Below are 27,040 nucleotides of genomic sequence, written 5' to 3'. Positions count from 1 at the left end.
TAAAAATAGCTATAGTTAAACTGTTATACCTTCCTAATCAATTACAATACAGAATTTTATAATTATAGTATTTCATAGTTGCTCATTATTAGAATTGACTGACTAAAATATTACAACTTCTAAATTTCCAATTTTAGTTACTGCAAATTTCAACAAATTTTCAATAATTATTTTTACCTAAGAATGCTTTGGCTTTGGAAGATACAATGGATTAAAAACCATACTTTTCTGAGTTATGTATATAACTAAATGTACATATACATAACTGAGTATATATGCTTATTATATATGTGTATATTTAATAAGCAGATAAAGGAACTTATATGTGTATAAGCATATATACTCACTTATATATATGTGTGTATACACACACAGTTTCACAAATACTGTTTGTCATATGCAATCAAGAGAAATTAAACTCTTATTTGAAATATTTTTGGCTTATATTTCCAATATCTTTAACAATTTAACAAGAAAGAAAATACTTCTATAACTATAATTATAGAAAAAAATGCATAAGAGAAATGTCTACTGCAAAATTTCATTACATTCATTTACTAATTTTCAAGTTTGCAGTGAGATTTAACCAAATAGAAAAAAATCTTAGAAAATTAAACATATTAAAAGACTTAAGTCAAACCAAACAAAAATTTTAAATGTCACTAACCCAAAGCATGCACTGCTCCTCTATGCTTGCTGGAGCTCTTGCTTGTTTTAACCACACGAACAGCATTTTCTCTGAACTGCAGCTCACAAAAATTTTCAAGAAATTTTGCCATTTCTTCTGTAACAGTATCCAGGTAAGTTTCTTTAATGAATTTCACCGTTGAGGATGGAGCTAAAATTTCACATAGTGTGTTAAAATCCTCTTTTATTATTAAGTATAACTTAAGCATTGTACTTTGATATCCATGAACTATTACATCTAAATTTGAATCTCTGCTGTAAGAAGGAAAGCAGTTCTGCAGAAGATTAGCCAACAGTTTACTCTGTATGTTTTGGTATTTGATTATAACTTCTGATTCTGGATAAAGAAACAAGAGTTGTTGTAAGCACTGCTTTTTCAATAAAATTTTTTGCTGTGAATTGTTTATTTCATTATGGCTTTGTAATCTGCTCACTAAGAAGCGTCGAAGATGCAGTCTTATATCATCCCATATAGACTTGACATCCATAGAGGAATTATCTTCAACAGAATGAAGAGACGTCCTAGAGAGGAAATGGAAAGATGTTCCACTTAGAGTCGACGGGAATGAAACACTGCTGTGGCAGGAGAGGTCCCAAAGTAAATCCAATATCATTTCTTCTTGATTTTGTTCATTCTTCAACAAATTTTGCTAATGAAATAACATTAGAAATGTGATTAAGCATAATCGAAAAAATGATTTCTATAGTCATATACAATTTCATAATTTCAGTTTGAAATCAATACTCTAAAATTCCTCATTTTTTTTTATTTGAAATTTAACCAATTCAGATGTTTTAGAATGTTAACTTTTATGGTCTACTAAACTTTGAATTGTTTATTTCAAACCTAGCTGATTATCTTTTCAATTAGATCTCTAGACATCGTTTTTAGCCCTCATTGTTATCCACCCGATATACCCTGATCTGTATAAAAACTGTGGCTTAAAAATTCTAAATATAAATCTATAGTAAAATATTGATTGAAATGTATTCCTAAGACAAAATAAATTCAAGATCATGCCCCTAATTCCTGGTAGACAATTTTCATGCTTGAATGAGTATACTTATTATTATAAAACCCCAAATGAACACATAATACAATGCTTTAAAGTCATTCTAGAATATAGATCTTTAAATATGGTATGTGCCTAGGGGTTACTAAGATATACCATTCTGAGAAGTAAATTTTAATACATTGAAAGATTTTAACTTTCATTTAAATTCCTTTTTGAGAACTGTGTTAAGAAAGATTTTAATTTGAAAATTAATCTGAGAATATTTCAATTCTCTCCAAAGAAATAACCCAAAATGAGAAAAAGATACTCTCAGAATTGTTCCCCAAAAGATGATATGAAATTATTGCTTTATATTTTCTGTGCTGGCAGAAAACAATGGTGGGTGTAATTATGAATAGAAAGAGACAAAAAAATTACTTTTTTCTTGGACTTTGAATTAGACACACACATTCTTCTTCCATGCTGACTTTCCTAATTAAGTCTATTTTAGCTAATACTGAAATTAGTTTATATTCTCTAGGTACAAACAAGCTGATTACAAGAGAAATGAAAGCAAGGTCCAAGCGGCATAAAATCAGGCTGGCTTTGCAATTTCTTATTGATGAAGATACCAAAGGCATTATGTGTGATTCACAATTATGAACAATTCCTAGACAAATTCCAGGAATTTTCTCTCATTCATTGTAAGCTTTGCAATGTCTAATGTTCTATCTGTAATAAATAATTACATCCAATAATTATACCAATAAATGCTTTTTAAGTATTTATACAAACATTTCCTGGTTTATTCATAATGATAACCCTTTGGCATATGTATTTGGAAACCCAATTTATACATAAGGACACTAAAATCAGGCATGCTTCAGTGACTTTTCAAAAGTCACATACAGTAAGGCACAGAATTATAGAATGGATCCCTGGCTTCTTTCTCTTCATCCACATTCTTTCTGCTACACTCCAGAGAGCCACAAAGTACACATGACTTCTGTGTAGCTTCTTTCTCTCTCCTCTCCTGCTGTTGAGTTATTTTGATACTTCTGGAAAAGAAAGGTCCTTAGATAGGACACATCAGCATTACTGTAAATTCTATAAAGCAAATGAGTCATATTAGTGCCACTGCCTTGGTTTTTTAGTCAGTCAATAACTATAAATATTTGATTAAACAAAGAATAATAGATTACAGAGGTCTAAAACATATGTTTAGTATGATTGCTTAAATTTTGAAAATAACTTCAGTGTATCTGCCATAATGAGGACCTCTGTTTCTTATTTAAATTGCTAGAAAATTAACAAAAAATTTTCTATGAAAAAAACAGATGTTTGAAAAATGCCGTCAGGACTGACATTTTTTGGCATGTAGAAACTTGATAATAAGGTCATTTAAATCTGGATCTGTTTTAATAATGTGGTTCCTTCCTTAAAATAACATGATCAATTATGTGAAAAAACCTAGGACTGGGACAAGCCTATCAGTCTAATGAATTTGAGCAAAACTAAGGTGGCCTTTGCCCTGCAGTGAATAGAGAATGACTTATGTGTGACAGATTAAAAGATAATTAAAAGATTTTGCTTTTAATTAAATGAAAAAGCATTATTACATCAGTATTAATGAAATTCAATACACATGGCTCTTAATAGAAAGTAAAGGAATAACTATATCCATATTTATTCTTCAAGGATCCACCTTCAGGAGATAATGGGTGAGAGCTTTCCTTAAAAGAATAAGGCTTCAGGGCACACAGTTTTCCTTTCTCTTCCTTTTATTACTTTGTAAACATTAAAGACACATCTGAAATAATAACAACAGGCAAAAACTATTTTCATCTGATTCTGTCATCCTAAGCCATCTACAACCTCCAGATATTTTCCACATCTGCCTTAGTCAATGTTTGATGTTTAGACAAAAACAGTGCCTTTTCTTCCCCCAAAATTAAATTAAAACCATAGCTATAGAAATACCTCTTTCTAACAATTGTGCTGCATCTCTGGGAATCTGTTTTTACAGGCTAGCCAGCCTTGGAGAAACAAGTGTGATAAAATAACTATTCTTGTTGAAGGTTACAAAAACTTCTCTAGCATAGAGGGTGGTCAGTATCCAGAATGACCAGCATAATAATTCTCCGGCATTTGGTGGTCTTGCATAAATTGCTACCTTGATTGAAAGGAACTGGGTAAGACTGCAGGTTAGGAATGCAGGGAATAATAGTCAAGGCCGAATAGACCTAATCGATGGGGATTTTATTATGCTTAATAATGAGCATACAAAAAATGAATAGTTGTGAAAGGATAAAAAATATAATGAATATGAACTTTTCTGGTAGACAGCTGTGATACACATCAATACATTTTGTGGTATTGATATGATATATATCATATCACAAATCACCCAGGAATCATAATATTTAATCTCCATTTACATAAAATTTTATTTTATTGATAAAAATCATAGTTAAAAATTAAAACAAATAGCTCAGTGGATTATATGGGGGATATAGGAACATAAAAACACAAACCCCTATGTATAGTAGGCTAATATGGTCACTCAAATAAATATTTACGTATAGAAATTGAATGAGTTGTATTCCCCGTTTACTCATCCCACTTCATGATAAAACAAAAACTCACTTTACCAGTGTTTTGAGAAATTTTATCAAGTCTCCATGGGAAATGAAAGATGACTCGGATGTACTGTAATTATAGTTAGCTAGCCATTCAAAGCAGTCAGTTGTTGTTTGCAGCTGCACACCTGGACATTGTTTGTTAATTTCAGACTGTATCTCTTTAATGCAATGTTCTATGCTATAAAAAAGAGAAGAAAAAGTTATTTTGGCAGGATATAGATAATGGCTTTATTTCATAATATCACAGGCCCTGAAATCTTCACATGTGGTACCTGGTTTTATACAATTTACAAATTCATTCGTATGATATGAAAATAATAACAAAGAGACTATACATTCATAGTTGAAAACTGAGAGTTCATATTTTCTGGCAGTAAAAAAAGTGATAGAGGAAATATAAAATAGCTACTCAGATGAACTAGAAATTCTTTTGTGTTGAAACAAAATTCAAGCATAGATGCAATTCGGTAATAGCCCTCTTGATAGGCAGTGGATGAAAGGGAGAGATAAAATACTGAACATTGTAAATATTAGAAATATACATTATCTACTAAGAGGTGAAGGACTATATAAATTATGAAAAACTTCCATCAGTGGAATAGTAAGGAGTCATGAAGTAGTCATAAAAGCTTAGAATTTTAAAAGTTATAAAGTATACAAGCTATATACACAACGTTACTACAGCCAAATACCTTTTCTTGGCATCCAACTGCACTACAAAAAACAGAAACAAAAATTACTAAAAATTGCATTTAAAAAATGACTGGAAGGAAATGAATCAAGGGGTTAATAGCAATTATATTTGGGTGGGTGTAATCAGATAAGTGTTAAATTTTACTTTTCCATATTTTCTAAATATTTATAAGGCATAAAATAAAATGCTTCATTCACCAAAAAAAGTAAATCAAGAACAGAAAAAAAAAATGTCCAGTTGAATCTTGCAATATGTATCTGTTTTAAAACTTCCATTCAATGTATCCTTCCTGTTGATAAAAGAGCAGATATACTATGTTTTTTAATTTCCATATACCATTATGTGCATTGATGATTATAAATCTTTATGGGGTAAACTGGTGACCTTTAGCAGAGTGCCATCTGCGCAGCCACAGGGATATGACATATTACTACCACCTGATGGCAGCATATCTAAACTTCAAGAAAGCTTTCAAACAGGCAAATTCCTTTGAAGTTGAAACACCTCACCAAAAATTGACAGCTACGCATTTGTCTCTTAATCATATTAAGAAAGATTTGTTACCAAGAGGTAAAGTTAGTGTTTTGAAAAGGTAACTGCTATTAATTAAAGGTTCCATATGATAGACCCTGGTAGGCTTTAGAAACCAAGCGCTTATTAAAATAGATGTCATATGAAAGACTCTTTGAAATTCATCCAGGTGTGGGTTGCCTATAAAACATACACTGTAAAAGTTTAAGTAAAACTTTTCAGGAGATTTCTGAGCATGAGTGAATTCAAACTAAATTACCTTGAAACAAATACATTCTGAGAATCAAAGAGCCTTTTCATGAAAACAAAGAACTTAAAAGAAAAACAATACCTCCCCTGGCCAGAGGCCACTCAGTTTCCTGATGGGACAGCCATATTCAGGAATACCAGTTCTACGTCTGAGAAGAGATTGGCATGTATTTTCTTAACTTATGTAAGCACTTCTATGGACTGAGAAACACAATGCCCTAAGCATACACCTTGACTCTAGGGACTCTTTATCAAAGGTTTTTATTATAGCATCCTCATGTGTCTCATTCAATGAAACCTAATAGATTACAGCAATGTGAACTGGAAAGGCTCAGCAGCTAGTCTACCTAAATCTGTTTCAATGAGGACTCAGATTTTAGGCTAATTTCTAACATCTGAATCTGGGCAGAAGCCAACAACTACAATTTATAAATAGGGTAAAGCCTTTAGAGGGCTAGATATTTTAGTAATTTGTCCAAACACTGACAAAGGGATTGAGTGGCTGCATTTCAGGGGACCTCCCTCATTGATACAAACTAAGACAGATAAACTTAATTTTAAAATCATTTTGTCACAAATCATAAAATGTCAAAACTAATTATCTACACCTGAATTTTTTTTTAGTTGGCTATCTTGTCTGCCACTCACCAATGCCTATACATCTTGTTCTAAAAACTTAACCATCTGAAGTCTAGATATTTCTTGTTCAATTGTTACACATATATTTTCAAAATTTATGATAAATGTCAGTTTGGCATGTAATCTGACAATTTATCTTCTTTAATCAAGGTCAAAATAAAATATAATTTAATTTTCACCATTTAAAAGGTAACGTTTTCAAACATTATCTTTCAAATGCTACACATTATTCAGGATTATAAACATAGGTAGTAAAAGTGTACGGAAATGCACTGGAATGATCAGCAGCACCCTCTGGCAGAGTGGGGATGGAAGTGGGATGAAATTGGGGAGAGGTACATAGAGAGCTTTAGCTATACTAGTAATGTTTTATTTCTTAAACTAGATGGTGGGCACAGGACTATTTGTCATACTACTCTACGCCTTTTCATATGTCTCAACATTTCTTAATAAATTTGAACCCCAATGTGCTTTAATTATAATGACTCTGAATTAGCTAAGTTAATGATGTGTGCAAGTGGATGCATTACTGAGAGGCTGTGTATAAATCAATTTATAAAGCATTTTTAAAATGCAATATGGAGTATACTTTTTAAAAAAGATATCTATGGTAATTTTCTCATTCAACATCCACTCCCAGATTCCCTGACTGTAAAAATTGCTTATTGAATGAAGGCATTAAATTTGACAAACATTAGCTGAATGTTAAATATGTGGTAGGCATTGTGATATATACTAGGGAACCCAATGTGAATAAGACGTCGTCCTGTCCCTAAAGGAATTCTGTCTAGTGAAAGAGATAAACCTGTAAATAAACAACTACAACACAGTAAGACTTGATAAGGACTGTGTACAATGTGCTAAGGGAGTACACAGGAGGGAGCCACTAAAAGTGCCTGCGGGAGGTGTAAAAAGGTTTTTCCTTGTAGAAGAGGAGATTATATGCAAGGATGTTGCTTTAAGAACATTAGTAGAATCACTGTACTTAAAATTCCCTGACACCTCACCCCTCAGAAGTCAGTACTCGTCATCTAACCTCACTGTTGTCTCACTTTAAAACTATATTTATTTGAAGAATAAGAAATATGAATTTATTTTTATGGTCACTACTACATTCATGCATGTATGGATGTATGTGTGTATGTATGTATGTACCATCTCACTTCCAAAAAGGCTGAGATGTCCTACTATTGGACAGACTGCATTAAATAACAATAGTAGTCCAAGAGCTGATTAATATTGAACTGGTACAGTTGGAGATAGGATGAGATACTGAAAAACAGAAGAGGATAATGATAACATCTTGAAACTTCAGCTTATTATAAAGTTCTTACAAGATTTCAGAAGTATTATCCAGTCACAAAATAGTTAAAAGGAAAAAAAGTATGTTCCATTGATAAATTATGAGAACTTTTTAAATAAAAAGATTGTAGAAAACACATATATGGCTTTCATGGAATGTTAGAATACAAAAATTTTTATTTCTTAAATCAGGATAGATGCCTCATGGCAAAGCTTAAAGACTTATTTATTACAGTATGGAAAACCCAAAATTAAAAAAAAAATTTTTTAAGCTTTTACATTGTGATGCTCTTGCTTATACTTCTTACCCACAAAATAAGTTCAACTTAAGGAAAAGACAAGTCTTTTCAATTGTTACATTGACATTTCAATTCTGTTACATTTCTGTTCATTTCTGCGCTTTTTGTGTTTAAAAAGACAAAGAAATCATTCTGAGGTAAACAGATTTTCTAGTTTTTAGATAAGCCCTATTTATCTAACTAGCATTCTTTGGAATTATCAGGTAATTAATAGGGAAGAGGGCTGATGTATACAAACTAGTATGTAATTAAAATATAAGTCAGCCATGAAATGAAAACTTACTTTCCTGAGACAAAGACATTTCTGGATAATATTTTTTAAAAAGTCAAAAAATACTCCTAACACAACTACTTCAATGGCTAAAATGGTGAGAAATTAAAACTTATCCTGAATTGTTTTCTATTTCAGAGACATTTAATCATTTCAAAAAGATGTAATTATACTTCAGGAAAAAATATCCTTGACAGTAAATCTTTCTCATACGTATCCTTTCCTTTCCATTCCTTTTGTAAAAGATTTGGCATGGGCCCTTATCATTGCTCATTGGGACTATATATTAATAGCCTCTCTCAGAATTCCCATCTATTGTTAACCCACCTTTTGTTCAGAGTTTACTACAAGCAACACAGTATGAAAGAAACTTTAGAGTTAGTTAGGGTCCTCTCTTGATTTGTTGTTATATACCACGAATCCCGCTACAAAAGTTGAGAATGGCTCTTGAATGGTGCAGATGCTTCAATTTGGATCATTCACACCTAGTGTAGGCCTGTATCAATCTAAGAAAATCTAAAGTGCTTTCAAAAGAGTCAACCAATTGTGAAATACTCCTGGAAATCCAGTCGGTGGCAGGATAGTACTCACAGGACCAAAATGATCTTGTACTGATAAGAACGAGCTTCCCAACACAATTAGATCACTTCTTCTGCCTCCTAAATCTACATCTGATTTGGATCACTTCTCATAAACTAGTGACAGGAGCAAGATGGAAGTGGCACAGGGCTATGTTAATAATATAAAGAGAAGTTTCTAGAAACATTCTATAGGGCTAGAAGGACATAGTCTAATACCGATGAAAATCAAGAATAAGTAAATGTGCTCCTTTTTTTTTTTTTTTTTTTTTTTTTTAACCTATGGCAGCTTGTCCAGGAATTTCAGCACAATTTAATGAAGTCAGAAGGTGGTTTATCCCAACAAAACCATACAAACTGAAATTAGGAAGAGAAAAGTGGAGGATCTGCACCAGCATTTGCTCTGTGCCAACTCCCTTGATTCTCTTTCAGAGAAAGAGATAGTGAAAAAACAGAGTGGGAGAACGTACGTAATAATGGGAATCCAAAGAGATACAGGAACAGATCAGGTCTACATCTTTATCTCCATTGTCCTGATTAAATCAATCATTAAGCCAGATAACAGATTTACTAGAAGCTACAAACTGAAGGTTTTAATAATACCTGTGGTTTATGTGTGAGGAGGTAGGCATACAGTAAATACTCTCATATATATATGATTACATACATATGATTATATATGATTATATATATGAAGTAGTATATATATATCATACATATGTAGTATACACATAGTGTGTGTGTATATATATATACACATATATATGTATATATATACACACTAAGTAAAAAAAAAATCTAACCACAGAATATACATATAATTCCCATTTGTATAAAAATATATTTTGGGGTGCATACATGTTTATGTAGAGAATATTTCTAGAAAATTACACAATAATTTATCAAGATAGCTTTCCTCTAAAGAACAAGACTAGGAGGGTCAGAGGAATGGCAAAAGTTTTCCTCTTCACTGCTCTTCTCTACTGTTTGAAATTTTATCCTGAGTATGTGTTACTTTTATAATGCAAAAATATTTAAGGAAAAATGCATTTGAAGATAGCTTCATCTATCATGTTCTATTCATCTAACTTTAAGATAAAACAAAAGCAATAAATACCTAACATGTCTAACACACATTTATTGACTATCTTCTAGCCTACTACGTGCCAAGACTGTTTTAGGCAGTGAAAATACAGTGAAGAACAAGTAATATCTTCAAAGTGGAAATCAAAAATCTTTTTTTTTAAAAAATGGAATTAATGGCCAGGCATGGTGGCTCACGCCCATAATCCCAGCACTTTGGGAAGCTAAGGTGGGTAGATCACCTGAGGTCAGGAGTTCGAGACCAGCCTGACCAACATGGTGAAACCCCGTCTCTACTAAAAAAGTACAAAATTAGCTGGCACATGCCTGTAATCCCAGCTACTTGAGAGGCTGGGGCAGAAGAATTGCTTTAACCCGGGAGGCGGAGGCTACAGTGAGATGAGATTGCACCATTGCACTCCAGCCTGGACAACAAGAGTGAAAGTTCATCACACACACACAAAAAAAGGAATTACTTTTAAATTCCAATTTAGTTCTTTATGAATGAGACAGAGTTTCATAATGTTGTCTAGGCTGGATTCGAACTCTTGGACTCAAGCAATCCTCTGGCCTCAGCCTCCCAAGTAGCTAGGACTACAGGCATGTGCCACCATGCCTGGCTTAAAGAAAAGTCCTTAAGTAGAAAATAAAGGCAACAGCTTCCAGCCCCTTCCCATCCCAGCTCCCATTCCAGGTTCCATGAAAGGATATTCCTAGTCATGGCATTCTAGAATTTCGATTGTGATTAGCAATGGATGTGGTGTTAGTGACCATTTTTAGACAAGGTGTTGACTCAGCTGAGGCCATGACAAGGGTCTTTTCCAGGGAAAGTTGACAGGCTTGGATTCAATCTCCAGGCATCATCCAACATGAAAGATGAGCTGGCCACAGCAGTCATATCTGTTACCAAGGCTCCAGTCCTCTTACAGTGTTCCCTCCCCTGTTCCTGCTTTCAGAGCTGGGTCAGGTCTTCACCAGGCACCTCAGATTGTTACATCAAGGGTGGGGCTTACTTCCCACTGACCCATTAACTAATATCCTCTCTGGAAAATAGTGGTCCAACTACTATTGGCTCAATCTCTTTATGAGGTCTGGATTTTCAGTATAATACTATTCAACTTTTGTTATTACAACAATTTATAAACAGGCAGACACGTGCTTCCCTTTCCTTATTTGCCATGGAAAGATAATACAATAATATCTTTTAGGAATATCCCCAAACAACAATTCTCTATTGTCTTATGCTTATTTGGCCAAGAGTAGGTGAAGCTAACACACTTAAAAATAAAAGCTATACTGTACTTAAAAAAAACTCAAACACTTGAAATGTCCACAATACTTGAAAAAGTCTTGTAACAATCATCGAATGGAGCTACTGACTCCACATTTTACCCTATTCATTCTAGCCTCCTAAAGCAGAGGAGGATGCATTCTTAACTCTGGAGAGAAGAAGAGTTCTGGAAAGGCCCAGTCAGAGTTGGAAAGTGGGTTAAAGTTTTATTCTGGGTTCAACAGTAGTTGGGGGAATTAGCCCTTTCCAGGTTTCTTCCTATGTGGCCTGGTCTTGTTCAGCAGGAGGGGAGAAGAGGTCGGGATTCTGTGAGATGTAGTGTATAATGAAGAAACCCAAAACTGAAGTGCAAACACAGGAAGTTACAAAAATGATTGCAAATATTAATTTGCATCTACTTATTATTAAATAAGTGCCACAATATTGCCAGAAATAATAATGCACAGTAAAACCTTTGAAATGACTAATTTTCATTTTGTATAATTTGCTCTGGCTATAAAATATATTAATATTTTTGTGTGTGTGTGTGTGTCTGTGTGTCTATATAGTCATAAAATACCATCATATGGAAAACTTGAAAGCAAATTTTTAATATGGAAGCTCAAAAAATGTAAGCATTATATAAAAAATAAGTGTAATCTATGGAATATGTACCCTTTCATTAATAGACATGGTTAAATGTCTCCCCTCTCCCTGCATTTTCTAGGTGAAGTCAAATAAATAGTATTATTGCTAGTAGCAATTCTTATTTTTGAGACAGGGCTCACATTGTTGCCCAGGCAGTAGCGCAGTGGTGCAATCACAGCTCACTGCAGCCTCAACCTCCCAGGCTCAAGGGATCCTTCCACCTCAGCACCCCAAGTAGCTAAATCCACAGGGGTATGCCACCACACCAGCTAATTTTTGTTTTTGTTTTTTGTAGAGACAGTGTTTCGCCATGTTGTCCAGGCTGGTCTCAAATTCCTGAGCTCAAAAGATCTGCACATGGCACGCAGCCTCCCAAAGTGCTGGGATTGTAGGCATGAGCCCCCACCCGACCTGGTAGCACTTCTTGTTCCTTCCTTCCTCCCTGCCTCGGGTCCTCCCTCCCTCTTTCCTTTTCTTTCCTTTCCTCATTTCCCTTTCCCTTTCCTTTCCTTTCCTCCCTTCCTTTCCAGACAGCCTGTTGCCCAAGCTGGAGTACAATAGCGTGTGCACCCTTAAATTCCTGGGCTCAAGCAGTCCTCCCACCTCAGCCCCCCGAGTAGCTAGGACCACAGGTGAGCAACCAACCAAAGTTGGGCTAATTTTTTTTTTTTTTTCAGTAGAGATGGGGTATTGCTATGTTGTCCAGGCTAGTTTTAAACTCCTGCTCTCAAGTGATCTTCCTGCCTTGGCCTCCCAAAGTGTTGAGATTACATCTTTCCTTAGATTAAAAAAAAAAGAAAGAAAAAAAAGTAGTCCAGCGGCATTGGTACCAGCAAAACTTACTTCCTAAGATACACACAGAGGTTGTCTATAATTAGGAAATGAAAAAGTAAAGTAAATTGTTAAGATACAATTATATTTATCCAACTGAACATTAAGGGGGAAAAAATCATTCTGTGTCTTTTTTTTTTTTTTTTTTTGAGATGGAATCTCGCTCTGTTGCCCAGGCTGGAGTGCAGTGGCGCAATCTTGGCTCACTGCAACCTCCGCCTCCTGGGTTCAAGCAATTCTCCTGCCTCAGCCTCCTGAGTAGCTGGGATTACAGGTGCACACCACCATGCCTGGCTGATTTTTGTATTTTTAGTAGAGACGAGGTTTCACCATATTGGCCAGGCTGGTCTCGAACTCCTGACTTTGTGATCTGCCTACCTCAGCCTCCTAAAGTGCTGGGATTACAGGCATGAGCCCACCGCGTCCGGCCTATGCTGTGTCATATTGTGAGCCCAGAAGAACTTCTGTACCTCAATATTTTGTAAAACTAGTAAGTACCACTCAGTTCATTAGTGCTAAAGTATGCAGTTTTCAGTTAGGGAACTAATGATACGCAGGTACAACATTCATAATGTTTCTCTTTGGCATGTTATTTACTTCTTGTTACCTATTTTGATATGTGTTTGAATAAATGATTCATTATCACTAATTTCTGCTGTGGGACCTATCAGTCACCCAGGTCTGACTTGAATGGAAAGGAGAATGTAAAAGTGAAGTGGTCTGAGAATGACAGCCTCTCTTGAAGGGCAGGTGAGGGTTCAGTGACCTTTGGGCACACTGGTCCATTCTGGTGAATCACTGCTTTGGGGAAGCAATAGACCCTGTGGCTCATAAAACCTGATGATATTAAGGAGGGAGAAGGAATTCATAAATAGATGTCAGGGTCACTGCTACTTTAAAAATTCAAGTATAAGGAAAAAACTATCGTATTTTAAAATGAATTACTAATGTTGTTTTTTTCTTTTAAAACTATGGAGGAAAACCTATACCATACAGATGTTCATTACTTATTCAATGTACACTACTGGGAGATAAATAGAACTGTTAGAATACAAAAATGCCAAGGGTAATTCAACTACTGCAGTGTAAGTGTGGCATAACTGATTCGTCATGACATACAATTTTCTAAAAGCTATTCTGTTAGAAGGCAATAAATGAGCGCATAAATGATTTATACTCTTCTGAACCACAGTTATTATTCAGTATTTTATTTTTAAAAATATATATACTCTATACTATTATGTTTATTCTCTGGAGTATAATGAAAACATAATTGAATTTGATGAAAAATAGACTTGATTCTAAATGTAGCATACAGCACATACAGCTACTTCCTTATTTTGTCCCTTGTGAAGATCAATGGTCACTTGAGGTGGTTCTGCTCTAGGTGCGTTTTAATATATGGGCAATAAAATATTTTTAATTTAAAAATTATATCCTATGTTCCATACTGTATTTTCTTTTTAATACTAACATCTGAGTTTTGACCTAATAACTATTTTTTAATGCAAAATACAATGTTTTAATCACTGTTTTAAATATGATTTCTTTTTGACTAGGTAAGGCAAAAAATTAAGTATAAATGGTTCATAAATAAAAATAAGCAATCCAGAACAAAAGCATCAGAGTTCAGTGACTTGTTTTATTTTGATGGAGCCTAAGTTCCATTGTGAAGGAAAAGGTTTACCTTTTAAAAAATAGTTCAATTTTTAAAAATATAAACATCTCTGAAATTTAGGTAATGTCTTGTTAATCTATTTAAGTAAATACTATTTTCATTTGTAAGTTTCTTTGAGTTAGAAACTGTGTCATAAAATACATAAATATATAACATGAAAGTTATATAAATACATAATTACCCTAAAGTTTATTTTATATTTATATGAAATATCAACTATACATTCTCAGTTTGGTTGTCTATCTCTAAAATACATATATAATGTGTATATGTATAGGTATAGTATAAAGGGCAAATACAAATTAAAAATAAAAAGTTTAATTTTCCCTGTTGAAAATAAGGGAAAAGATTTCCCTCCTCTCCTTTTTCCTTAGAGCATTTACCTTAGAAAGCTTCTAATCATAGGCCAAGCATGGTGGCTCGCGCCTGTAATCCCAGCACTTTGGAAGGCTGTGGCGGGTGGATCACCTGAGGTCAGGAGTTCAAGACCAGCCTGGTCAACATTGTGAAACCCCATCTCTACAAAGAATACAAAAATTAGCTGTGTGTGGCAGCAGGTGCCTGTAATCACAGCTACTTGAGAGGCTGAGGCACAAGAATCGCTTGAGCCAGGGAGGCAGAGGTTTCAGTGAGCCGAAATTGCATCATTGCACTCCAGCCTGGGTGACTAAAAAAAAAAAAGAAAAAAGAGAAGCCTGTAATCATAAGTACTTTCTCATCTTTTGCCATGTATCTATTCCTTGGAAGACTAGGAAGACATGTATCTATTCTTTGGAAAACTTGTCAGCAGTCCTTTTGTCAGCTTTGTGACCCAGGAATGCCCTTCTCAAGAAACTGGGAGCTATCTTTTTGAAATGCAAGCATCAAGGGAGATAGCTCCCCAATCTCCCAGTTCCTGTGAGAGAGTAAGAGCCTAACTTCAGTGGTTGCCTGTTCCAATTTGCAAAACGATCTCCAGTTATAAAGATACAAAAAAGTTTGTTTCTCCTCAGGATAAAGCCAATTAGCTAACACTAATTTACCATGGTAAAAAGTTAGGATGAACTATGTGTGACAAAATGTGCTATCCAGTCTTCCTACCTGAGGACTAGTGATTGCTTATCTTGATAACATGTAATGTAATGGGCTGTGTCTGCTTCGCTATTTAAAGGGGTGAGATTCCCTTCCATTTTTACAAGCACTTAGTGAACTGCCTGAAATGCACATCATATTCTGGTTTTTAATTCAATAATAAAAGCGTTTCTTTTTCCTTTCTCTACTACCTTCATGGAGAGGATTTCTGGGATGGGAGATGTTTTTAAGTATAATTCTCCAATAATATGCTATCTTTTCAATTTACTTATGCCCATTGTTATAATAAAGAACTAATTATTCTCATGTAAAGCAGAAGGAAAAATATCATAGGAACATCTCACTTACTTGTTTCAGTTTCTTTGGAAATTCAATGTAACTGTATCTTAAATTTTAAAAAAGGAAATGCTATGTATCATTACACAATATAAATTTTTACTGTGGTTTGCACATTTGTAACCTACATGAGGTAAAGTAGAACCGTTGATCAAAATGATGCAAATAAGTAACTGCCTGATTATAGGGTCCACAACTACATATGAAGACAGAGTCCTTTCTACCAAAGAACATGTATTAATGAGAAACCATTTAGCTGTCACTGTTTCCCTCAGTATTTGGTAACACGACTTTTTGGGATAGGTGATGACTAATCTAGTATAACAACTCTCTATAAAGTCTCTAGCCTCCTACTTAAGTGAGAAAGAATGTTAAATATTATGCAAAAAAATTTTAATGTTCTGTTTTTAGTAACTCAAGCAATCATGGCCTTACACTCTAACCATATTAATGAAAATTCAGAACATCAATATTGACAAGCTCTAAGAAAACATTAGTGCCAATTTAATAAACTTTAATTGCCTACTTCAAGATAGTGCTTATATTTTCTAGTCTTAAAAATGCTACTCAGATAAAGACAACCATGTAAACTTTAAGTGAGAGGGAGTCTAATCAATATTTTGGGGGAAAGTTAATGACAATTAAAACCTAAAATTATCTAAGAGCAGGACACAAATAGACCAGGTAAATTTCATATAAGTGAAATGTGAAAACAACTTGTTTTAAATAATTAACAATATTTACCTTGCAGCATTTTGTTCAATCTTTTCATCAATATCACTGAAGATCTGCTCAAACTCCAAGTCTCCAGGAAATGAGTTTAACAAACAATGTAGGTCAAAAGAATTATGAGAATATTCATCATCCCAATCCATTCTGAGGAGCAAGAATAAATAATAAAACATGTCAGTTCCCCTACAATGGCCAAGGATAGGGGTGGGCAGAAATTCACCTCAAGTTGTGATACTAAACCAAAAATAATAATTCCCATTTATAGGCATAATGAAATATAGCAGTTGGAGAACTAGGGTATTATAAAGCTAGGTAGAATGTTTTGTTATTTAAATTTCATGAGGTGTGACCTAATTTTCACACTTTTCTATGGTTTGAAAGCTGAACAAAACAGCATCCCTCAGAGAGTACTTAAGCATCCTGCAGCTTCTCATTATGGCCAAGAACTGTAATGGAAGTGACAGAGCCCACAGACCACTGTGAACAAGGGTGGGTGCAGCAAAAATTCAATACCTTCCTTCAACTCTTGTCAATATACTTACCTGGAAATTGTAGCCTTAGACTTTTAAAAGCCTCACCCCACTGGGTCTATTTATATGTGAAGGATGCAAAACTATCCTTGAGTTCCTCTAGCACCCCTTGACAACCTCAGTATTGATACCTAACTAAAAACTGAATGATATGATACTCCTTCTTGAGGCACATGCATTTCATCACCATCAAAGCTTTAATCATTCATTCTGTCTATGTACTGAACGCTTGATAGGTTGCAGCACTGCTATAGAGGCTGGGATATAGCTGCAATAATTTAAATACCCTGCCCTCATGGAGTTTTTATTCTAGTGGGGAAGACAGATTTTTTATAACACATAAACAGATATATTTAATCAAAAATCACATGGTGAGAAGTGCTATAAGAACAAGTAAAGCATGGCAATGGGCTAAATTAAGAGTGATACAGCAAGGGCAGAGTGTGAGCTATTTTATTTAGGAATATCAGGGAAGGTCACTGAGGAGGTGATATTTGTGTAGAAGAAGTAAGTGCAGAAGCTATGGGGAAAGAAGTAAGTGGGAAAGACAAACTACCTTCTTGATTACTTTGGCCAAGAAATGACTCTTACCACATCTGCTTAAATGTGGTTCAGAGCTCTCTAGTGAGAGCTAGTCACATGACTCTACCTGGCGGTGAAGGTGTCTGGGAAATGCTGCCACTGGCTGGGCATTTGATTCCACGAAAGCTCTATGCCATGAATGGAGATCATTAATCTTTGGCAGACAGCTAGCCTTTCTGCCACCACCATTCATTTGGTTAAACTTGATTCTCCACTTTCATGATATTGATTTGCCTCAAATGTCTAAATGATCCATGGCGATCCATTCTTTTTTACTGACAAAGGACTAGATTGATACATATTGGTAGCTAGCAAGGATTTTCTCTACTGTTAAGAGGTTGTTTTATCCAAAAGGTCTCTCCCGACAGAGCAGGAAGGTTGATTCAGACACTACATGAGTGGATGCTGTGTATCTATCAGTGGGTATCTCCTTAGGATTTGTGAACAGAAGCAAGCACATATCTGATGATTTGCACAAGTGACCAACCAAGAGTTCATCACACTACAGTGGAACTGTCAGAGGTGTGCGAACCAGAGCAACTCTATCTTGAATAGGAGCTGGGTAAAATAAGGCTGAGACCTACTGGACTGCATTCCCAGATGGTTAAGGCATTCTAAGTCACAGAATGAGAGAGGAGGTCAGCACAAAATACAGATCATAAAGATCTTGCTGATAAAACAGTTTGCAGTAAAGAAGCCAGTCAAAACCCATCAAAACCAAGATGGCCACGAGAGTGACCTCTGGTTGTCCTCACTGCTACACTCCCACTAGTGCCATGACAGTTTACAAATGCCATGGCAACATCAGGAAATTACCTTATATGGCCTAGAAAGGGGAGGCATGAATAATCCACCCCTTGTTTTGCATATCATCTAGAAATAACCATAAAAATGGGCAACCAGCAGCCCATGGGGCTGTTCTGTCTATGGAGTAGCCATTCTTTTATTCCTCTGCTTTCTTAATAAACTTGCTTTCATTTTACTCTATGGATACCCTGAATTCTTTCTTGTACAAGATCCAAGAACTCTCTCTTGGGGTCTGGATCAGGACTCCTATTCTCTAACATCTTTCTGGCAACCATGGAATGGACTATAATAAGGAAACCCCCAGCCGAAAGGCTAACTTTGGGCAAGTGGTGGCGCCTGGTAACATCTTTCTGGCAAACCCCAAAGGGATGATACTGAAGAAACTCCCCAATCCAAAGGAAATGGACTGCAACACTGATCAGCCAACTTTGGGTAAGTGGTGGGGTACCCAGGTAAATAATGGGATTGGGTTAGAGGCTCAACTTAGGGGAGTCAGGGTCTCTCCTAAGACACTGGGTTACAGTCCCCCCTTAATAAAAGGCAAGGATGCTTGGCCAACCTTGGGTTAGAGGCCCAACTTAGGAGGGTTAGGGTTCCTTATAAGATTTAGGGGTTAGAGGCCTCTCTCAGTAAAATCCCTTTTGGCTAAGAATACGTTTGGTACTGTGGGATGTGAACTGCTATTCTCTTTGGATTAATCTGCCTTGTACTCTTTGCTGATGGCTATGGGTGATAGGATTAGGCATGTACAGGAACATATGACATGGGGAGCTTTTTCCTCCCCAAAACGGGAAAACCTTGAGAGCTGATGGAACTCCTGGAAAAGATCCCTTTGTGACCAACAAGTGGCCACCTGAACTTTTGAACAACAGGTAGGTCTTTCTCTGGTCTCCCTGAACTCTTTGCCTTCCCCAACCTGCCTGAGGCAATTCTTTTCTTTTTCTCTCTCTGCAAACCAGTTGAATGAATGGTAAAAATTAGTGTTTATCTCCTACAAAGTTTTGATTATGGGAAAAAGGAATTGTGAGGCTAGTCTTAAGCTGTAGTGAATCTGGTGTACTTTGTGTGTCTTTCTGTATTGTTGTGTCATGAACAGGAGTACCTTAGGATAGAACATGGGTTTAGGGCACCTGTAAGCCTGCTTTTCAAGATGGCCCAGCAAACTGTCAGTTACAAACTTTGTTGCAGGTCCCTGAAAAAAACTGGATAAGGTTTCCCTTTTGTATGTCCTTGGGAGCTTGACCTTGTAACCATGTGGCAGTACTTTCTCTTGGTCTCTGCCATCACAATGGTGGCCTGGGTTCAGGGTTCAATTCCTGCCTTAGGCAATGAGTCCTCTATCTTCTCTCTGTGTATTTATATGTGTTGTGTGTGTGATGTTTATATGTGAAAGAGCTTTGATTAACTGGTTTAATCAAATATTTTGTCAGAAAAGTAATGTTTAATGCCTTTCATATAGTTCACGTGACTTAAGTAATATTTGGGAAATAAAGACAGTTTTAAACATTATCGGTAAATAAAAATATCTTCAAAAATGTAAACATTGGGTTTAAATTATGTGGGTCAGATATTAAGTTTGCTAAATACTTTAAGGTCATAAACTGCTTAACTTTTTAAAATTATTCAATTTGTTTTGGAGCATTAGATTCTAGATAAGGCCTGGAGATATGTGAAATTAACCATGACCACTAGCTAGGCAAAGAAGGTTATAAATAATAGAAATTTTATGTAAGAAATGCTCTCGTATGTAAATTGTTGTCCTAAAGTAAAATAACTGGTTGTTTAAAAAGAGAGATGTTTAGGACAAGTGGGAAAGTCCAAGTATGTCAAAGATTGTCTGTGTAAGTTGTGAAATAATTTATGAAAGGGAATTTATGCAAGAAATGTACAATTTAAAGGTGATTAGGCCTCCTAAAGGCTTCATAAAATGCCACTATGACTCTTAACTGTACAATTTGCCTGTTTTACAGCTAGGTAAGGCCTGGTACATGTGGAGTGAGACTCTGGAAAGAGTCAGACCTTATATGCACTTCTGTCCGGGTCCCAGGCTCCACACCTAGTACATAATTAAAATCCCATACTTACCAAGGTTTTTACCAAAAGTAAAAGTCATTAAGAATTAACACTTAACATGTAATTGAGACTATTGACAAACAGTCTACACACAAGGCCTGTAAGGAAAGTAGAATATACTTTTGGTAAAAGATTATAAGAAGTCATGGGAATATGGATTTATTTACTTTTTGGCTAAAGGATTGTTTTAAGTTAGATAAAATAAGGCTGAAGGCTTAAACAAGTTGTGAACGGTTTGTGAAAAATTAATCTTGTAAAAAAAATTCTGTGTGTGAACATACTGGCTAAAGTTAAAGGGGTATTATTCAGTGTTTCCATACACTGGAATAAAAACACAACAGATTTTCCTTAGAGCAAAAACCTCCTTTTAATCTGCTCTTTAACAAAAATTGTAAAGGGTTATAAAAGGTTTATGAGAATCTTACCTTACGGTCAAACTGATTAAGATTGAATACATTTGTCTGTAAGATTTTATTAAGAATTTGGTTTGACACCAACAATGCACTAATGCAAACAGTGACATTTAGTTTATTTAGTATAAAGTCATACAGGAAGGATTATCAAATGTAAAACAGCGTTTTGTTTTCTTTGGGCTATATTTGTATAAATATGTTATTGGTATATGTTCCAAAATTATGGGAAATTTATAATTCTAAAATGACTTAGTGTATGTTTTTAAATAATTATAATCATTACATAAAATTATTGTATGCTACAGAGGTAGCCAAATTTCTTTGTCAACTATGTTTTCAACTGTGGCTCTCCTAAGATGTTTTGTCATCCACAGATAATTGTTGTCTTGTTTTGGTCCTCTTTAGAAGGTGATTTATAATCAACTATAGAACTCTAGCAGATGTTCTTGAATGCAGATTTTCTGATAACTTTGGAGACTGTGACATCAGAATAGAGGAAAAAACTTTCAGGACTCTCATGGAGAGCTGAAATGTTCATGACTATCAAACAGGAGTTAACTGCATTGACTAAACTAATAGAAGTCTACAATAATCTTTTTAATGTTTTGCTTAAAATGTTGCCAATCCTTGTTTTGTTTTTCAGAGTCAAGAAAACTTTTATTTTGAGCTATTTACAGCTTTAAACAATTGAGTAAAGTATACTCCTGTGAACAAAATTTGGGGCATATTTGTTCCTCTCCATGTGATTTCTCCAGAATTTGGAAACTATTTGTGAATGTTCTTAATTTATGGCAATATAGTTATTTGCATAAGTGCAATAAGAATCTGTTTTCGGCCAGGCACAGAGGCTCATGCCCGTAATCCCAGCACTTTGGGAGGCCGAGGCAGAGGGACCACCTGAGGTCAGGAGTTTGAGACCAGCCTGGTCAACATGGTGAAACCCCATCTCTACTAAAAATACAAAAATTAGCTAGGCATGGTAGTGGGCTCCTGCAATCCCAGCTACCCAGGAGGTTGAGGCAGGAGAATCGCTTGAACCTGGGAGGCAGAGGTTGCAGTGAGCCAAGATCATGCCATTGCACTCCAGCCTGGGTGACAGAGCAAGATTCCCTCTCAAAAAAAAAGAATCTGTTTTCATTTGTAACAGGACACAACAGGACACAATAACCAGTTTCTGGTTATTTTACCAAGGCTTTGACTGGAATGGTGTGCTTTACTTTAAGGAATCAAACTTGGCTTGTAAAGTCAATAAAAGCCTTTTGGAGAACTGGCCTCATACCCTGCCTACACAGTCCCTGTGTAGAGTGTTTCTGTACTGTGGTAAGTAAAGAATGTTACTTTCTAACAGATCCAGGTGTTCCAAGTTATCTTGGGACCTGAAAAGGAGAGAAATTTACTCAACTCATAGGTATTTGAGGGTACAAGCCCATGACTTGGGTTGGCTTTAAAAAAGTCTTGAAGTCAGTTGCAGTGGTTCATGCCGGTAATCCCAGCATTCTGGGAGGCCGAGATGGGAGGATCTCCTGCAGTTGGGAGTTTGAGACCAGCCTGCCAACATGGCAAAACCCTGTCTCTACTAAAAATATAAAAATTAGCTGAGTGTGTTGGCACATGCCTGTAATCCCAGCTACTCGGGAGACTAAGGCAGGAGAATTGCTTGAGCCCAGGAGGCAGAGGTTGCAGTGAGCTGAGATCGTGCCACTGTACTATAGCCTGGATGACACAGCGAGACTCTGTCTCAATAAATAAGTAAATAAATAAAAATAAAAATAAAAATAAAAGTACATTAAAATAAAATTAAAAAGTCTGGAGATTCCTCACTGATGCTTGAGAAAATAAAATTAAAAAGTCTTGAGATTCCTTACTGCTTCCTACTGATGCTTTCTGACTGAGCTCCTCTCTACCCTGAACACAAGAGACCCTGATAGTTAGGCAGGAATATCATCACCCCTACTCAGCCTGAAGAAGTTATGGAAGATGGATCTTCCTCCCTCTGCAACCCTTAGGATTAAGGGCTAAGGATTAAAATAGCTTTCAGTAGGATTAAGTTTAGGATTAAGGGCTAAGGGATAAAACAGTTTACAGTAAAGAAGCCAGTCAAAACCCATCAAAACCAAGATGGCCACGAGAGTGACCTCTGGTTGTCCTCACCGCTACACTCCCATCAGCACCATGACAGTTTACAAATGCCATGGCAACATCAGGAAGTTACCCTATATGGTCTGGAAAGAGAAGGCATGAATAATCCACCCCTTGTTTAGCATATCATCAAGAAATAACCATAAAAATGGGCAACTAGCAGCCCACGGGGCTGCTCTGTCTATGGAGTAGCCATTCTTTTATTCCTCTACTTTCTTAATAAACTTGCTTTCACTTTATTCTATGGACTCACCCTGAATTCCTTCTTCTGCAAGATCCAAGAACCCTTTCTTGGGGTCTGGATAGGGACCTCTCTCCTGTAATGGAATAATTTATTTTTCTCACTGTAGATTAGTTCTGCTTCTCTGTTCTCTCCCAGGCCTTGGTAGAGGCCTGGAAGTAACCTAGAATCTGTTCTGCTTCTCATATTGTGGTCAACACTCATAGCTGTATGTGCTAACCACCTAGATTTTCAACTTGTTGAAAATTTTTCAAGGAAGCAAGAAAACATTTCAAGGAAGCAAACTCTATTGCATAATGAGAGAAAGGGGCTAACCTGTTTAGCTGCTCATAAACATTTCTTCAGTGCTTTCCCTCCTTGATGACTACCCTGTAGCCTACTTCATTCTGTTATTTTTGTCTTTGAAGGTGGCATTACTCCAGGGAATGGCTCTTACTACCATAGCAACTTCCTCTTTTGCATGTTGTAGAGGGTTGTTTCCATGCCTCCAGTTTCTTTATTGGTCTGAGCCTCTTTACTTTCTATCTTCCAGAAATATCCCAATGGCACCTCATATTTCTTTCAAGTTTGCTTTACTACATGTCTTTACTGACATTTCAATAGGATTTCAGGAGGGAAGAAAAGTAAATACATGTGCTTAGTCCTCTATCTTCAGAATTTTCTACCTTTTAATGTCTCATACTAAGGCAAATATGGAAAAAATTATGGGACTTTTGAACATCTGAAACTTGATGTACAGAGTGTCAGGAAGGCAGAGTAAGAAGGCTGAATAGAAGATGTCACCAAGGGTTCTCCATGCAGGAACACCAAATTTTAACAACTAAGTACACAAAAAAAAGCAGTGTCATAAGAGCCAGAAATCAGGTAAAGTTACCTGGTTTTAACTTCCTATCACTGAGAGAGGAACTGAGAGGATAGAAAACACATTGCTGATGTCACCCTCCCTCATCCCTTGGCAGCAACCACATAGTGTGGAAAGATAATCTACGCACTTAGGAGAGGGAGAACACAGTGGGTGGGGTGGGGTGGGGGGTTGGCATTGAACTCAGTGCTGCCCTGTCACAGGGGAGAGCAAAGCTGTGCTGGGCCCAGCTGGCACCCACCCATGGAGTGAACATTTGAAACAGCCATGGCCAGAATGGAATCTTCCATCCCAGAGATCAGAACTTGAGTTTCTCTGCAATCTTCACCACCACAGGCTGCAGTGCTCTGGGGTCACAGGTAAACTTGAAAGGGAGTCTAGGATACAAGGACGGCTATTCTTAGGCAAGCCCTTGTGCTGTGCTGGGCTTAGAACCAGTGGACGAGGGCAGTACATGACCTAGGGAGACACCAGCTGGGTCAGCTAAGGGAGTACTTGTGCCACCCCTCCCCCAATCCCAGGGAGCACAGCTCACAGCTGCAAAAGATACTCGTTCCTTCTGCTTGAAGAGAGGAGAGTGAAGAGTAAAGAGGACTTTCTCTTGCATCTTGGATACCAGCTCAGCAACAATAGTACAGGGTACCAGGCAGACTTGTGAGGTCCCTATTCCAGGCCCTAGTTCCTAGATGACATTTCTAGACAAATCTTGGACCAGAAAGAAACCAGCTGCCTTGATGAGAACGACCCAGTCCTGACAGGATTCGTCGCCTGCTGACTAGAGAGCTCTTGGTCCCTGGATAACTAACAACGCTATCCAGGTTGTATACTGTGGACCTCAGGTGAGATTCTTAGATATGTTGACTTTAGGTGAAACCTAGCATATTCCCAGTTGTGATGACTATGGTGAAAGACTCCTTCTGCTTGAGAAAAACAGGGCAAAAGTAAAAGGGGCTTAGTCTTGCACTTTAGGTACCAGCTCAGCCACAGTGGGGCAGAGCACTAAGTGGGCTCTTGAGGTCCCCAAGTCCAGGCCTAGGCTCTTGGATGGCATTTCTGGCCCTGCCCTGGGCCAGATGGGAGTCCACTATCCTGAAGGGTTAGTCTCATGCCTGGCAACATTCACAACAAGCTGACTGACTGAAGAGCCCTTGGGCCCTATGGGAACATTGGTTGTAGTCTGGCAATACTCCATTTGGGCCTGTGGTGATGGCGGCCACAGAGTTAGGCTCCTCTGCCTGTGAAAAGGGGAAGGAACAGTGGGAAGGACTTTGTCTTGTGGTTTGAGGGCCAGCTTAACCACAGTAGAACAGAACACCAGATAGATTTCTAAGGGTTTTGACTACAATCTCTGGCTCCAAGACAGTATCTATGAACCCACCTATGGCGTGGGGGAACTAACTGCCCTGAAGGGAGGCTACAAACCTGGCTGGCTTCCCCACCTGCTGTATAGGGATTCCTACGGCCTTGAGTGAACATAGGTGGTAACCAGTCAGTGGTTACAGCAGCCATCAGGCAAGACCCAGTGCTGTGCTGGCTTCAGGTCTGACCCAAGGAAGTTCTAGCAGTGGTAGCCACAGGGGTGCTTATATTACCCCACCCCCAGTTCCAGGTGGCTCAGCACAGAGAGAGAGAGAGAGAGAGAGAGAGACTCAGATTGTTTAGGAGAAAGTAAGGGAGGAGAACATGAGTCTCTGTTTGATGATCTAGTGATTCTTCTGGATCATATCAAAGATTGCCAAGGTGATACCTCTGTAAGATTGCAAGAACCATAGTGTAATTGGGCATGGGACCCAAGTCCCTTCAAATACATGGAAAGCATTCCCAAGATAGATAGGCACAAACAAGCCCAGGCTGTGAAGACTACAATAAATACCTAATTCTTCTATGCGTAGGCACAAAACAAACAAACAAACAAAAAACCCCACAAGCATCAAGACCATCCAGGAAAACATGACCCCACCCAATTAACTAAATAAGGCACCAGAGACCAATCCTAGAGAAACACCTACATGTGATATTTCAGATAATTTAAAATAGCTGTGTTGAGGAAAATCAAAGAAATTCAAGATAACACAGAGAAGGAATTCAGAATTTTATCAGATAAATTTAATACAGAGATTGAAATAGAAAGAATCAAGCAGAAATTCTGGAATTGAAAAATGTAATTGACATACTGAAGAGTGCATCGGAGTCTCTTAATAGCAGTATTGACCAAGCAGAAGAAAGAATTAGTGAGCTCAAAGACAGGCTATTTGAAAATACACAATCAGAGGAGACAAAAGAAAAAAGAATAAAAAATAATGAAGCAGGCCAGAAAATCTAGAAAATAGCCTGAAAAGGGCAAATCTAAGAGTTATTGGCCTGAAAGAGAGAAAGAAAGGGGCAGAAAGTTTATTGAAAGAAATAATAAAAAAAAAATGGCACCTCAAACGTAGAGAGGTATATCAACATTCAAGTTCAAGAAGGTTATAGAACACCAAGCAGATTTAACCCAAAGAAGACTACCTCAAGGCATTTAATAATCAAACTCCCAAAAGTCATAGATTAAAAAAAAAAAAAAAAAAGGAATCCGGCTGAGCATGGTGGCTCATGCCCGTAATCCCAGCATTTTGGGAGGCCAGTGCAGGTGGATTGCCAGGTCAGGGGTTTGAGACCAGCCTGGCCAACATGGTGAAACCCTGTCTCTACTAAAGATACAAAAAATTGGCCAGGCATGGTGGTGTGAGCCTGTAATCCCAGCTATTCAGGAGGCTGATGCAGGAGAATCACTTGAACCCAGGAAGTGGAGATTGCAGTGAGCCAAGATTGTGGCAGTGCACTCCAGCCTGCATGACAGGGTGAGACTCCATTTCAAGAA

At 36.8% G+C, this 27,040-nt stretch overlaps 1 protein-coding gene across 1 annotated transcript in view; it reads right to left on the bottom strand.

Annotated features, from left to right (window-relative positions):
• KIAA0825 (KIAA0825 ortholog) overlaps positions 1-27,040 on the bottom strand; it is a 498,815-nt gene that overhangs the window by 390,445 nt on the left and 81,330 nt on the right. Inside the window, exons 4-6 of the mRNA XM_011989441.1 lie at positions 16,549-16,680; positions 4,334-4,502; positions 668-1,337 (exon numbers count right to left, since the gene is read on the bottom strand). Coding sequence (XP_011844831.1) covers positions 668-1,337; positions 4,334-4,502; positions 16,549-16,679 — 970 coding nt within the window. The 5' untranslated portion in view covers position 16,680. The remainder of the gene's footprint in view (positions 1-667; positions 1,338-4,333; positions 4,503-16,548; positions 16,681-27,040) is intronic.

Source organism: Mandrillus leucophaeus, unplaced genomic scaffold, assembly GCF_000951045.1.
Source record: "Mandrillus leucophaeus isolate KB7577 unplaced genomic scaffold, Mleu.le_1.0 Scaffold353, whole genome shotgun sequence".
NCBI lineage: Eukaryota > Metazoa > Chordata > Mammalia > Primates > Cercopithecidae > Mandrillus > Mandrillus leucophaeus.
Note: the sequence above shows the minus strand (reverse complement) of the source record. Positions and strands in the feature narration are given on the sequence as shown.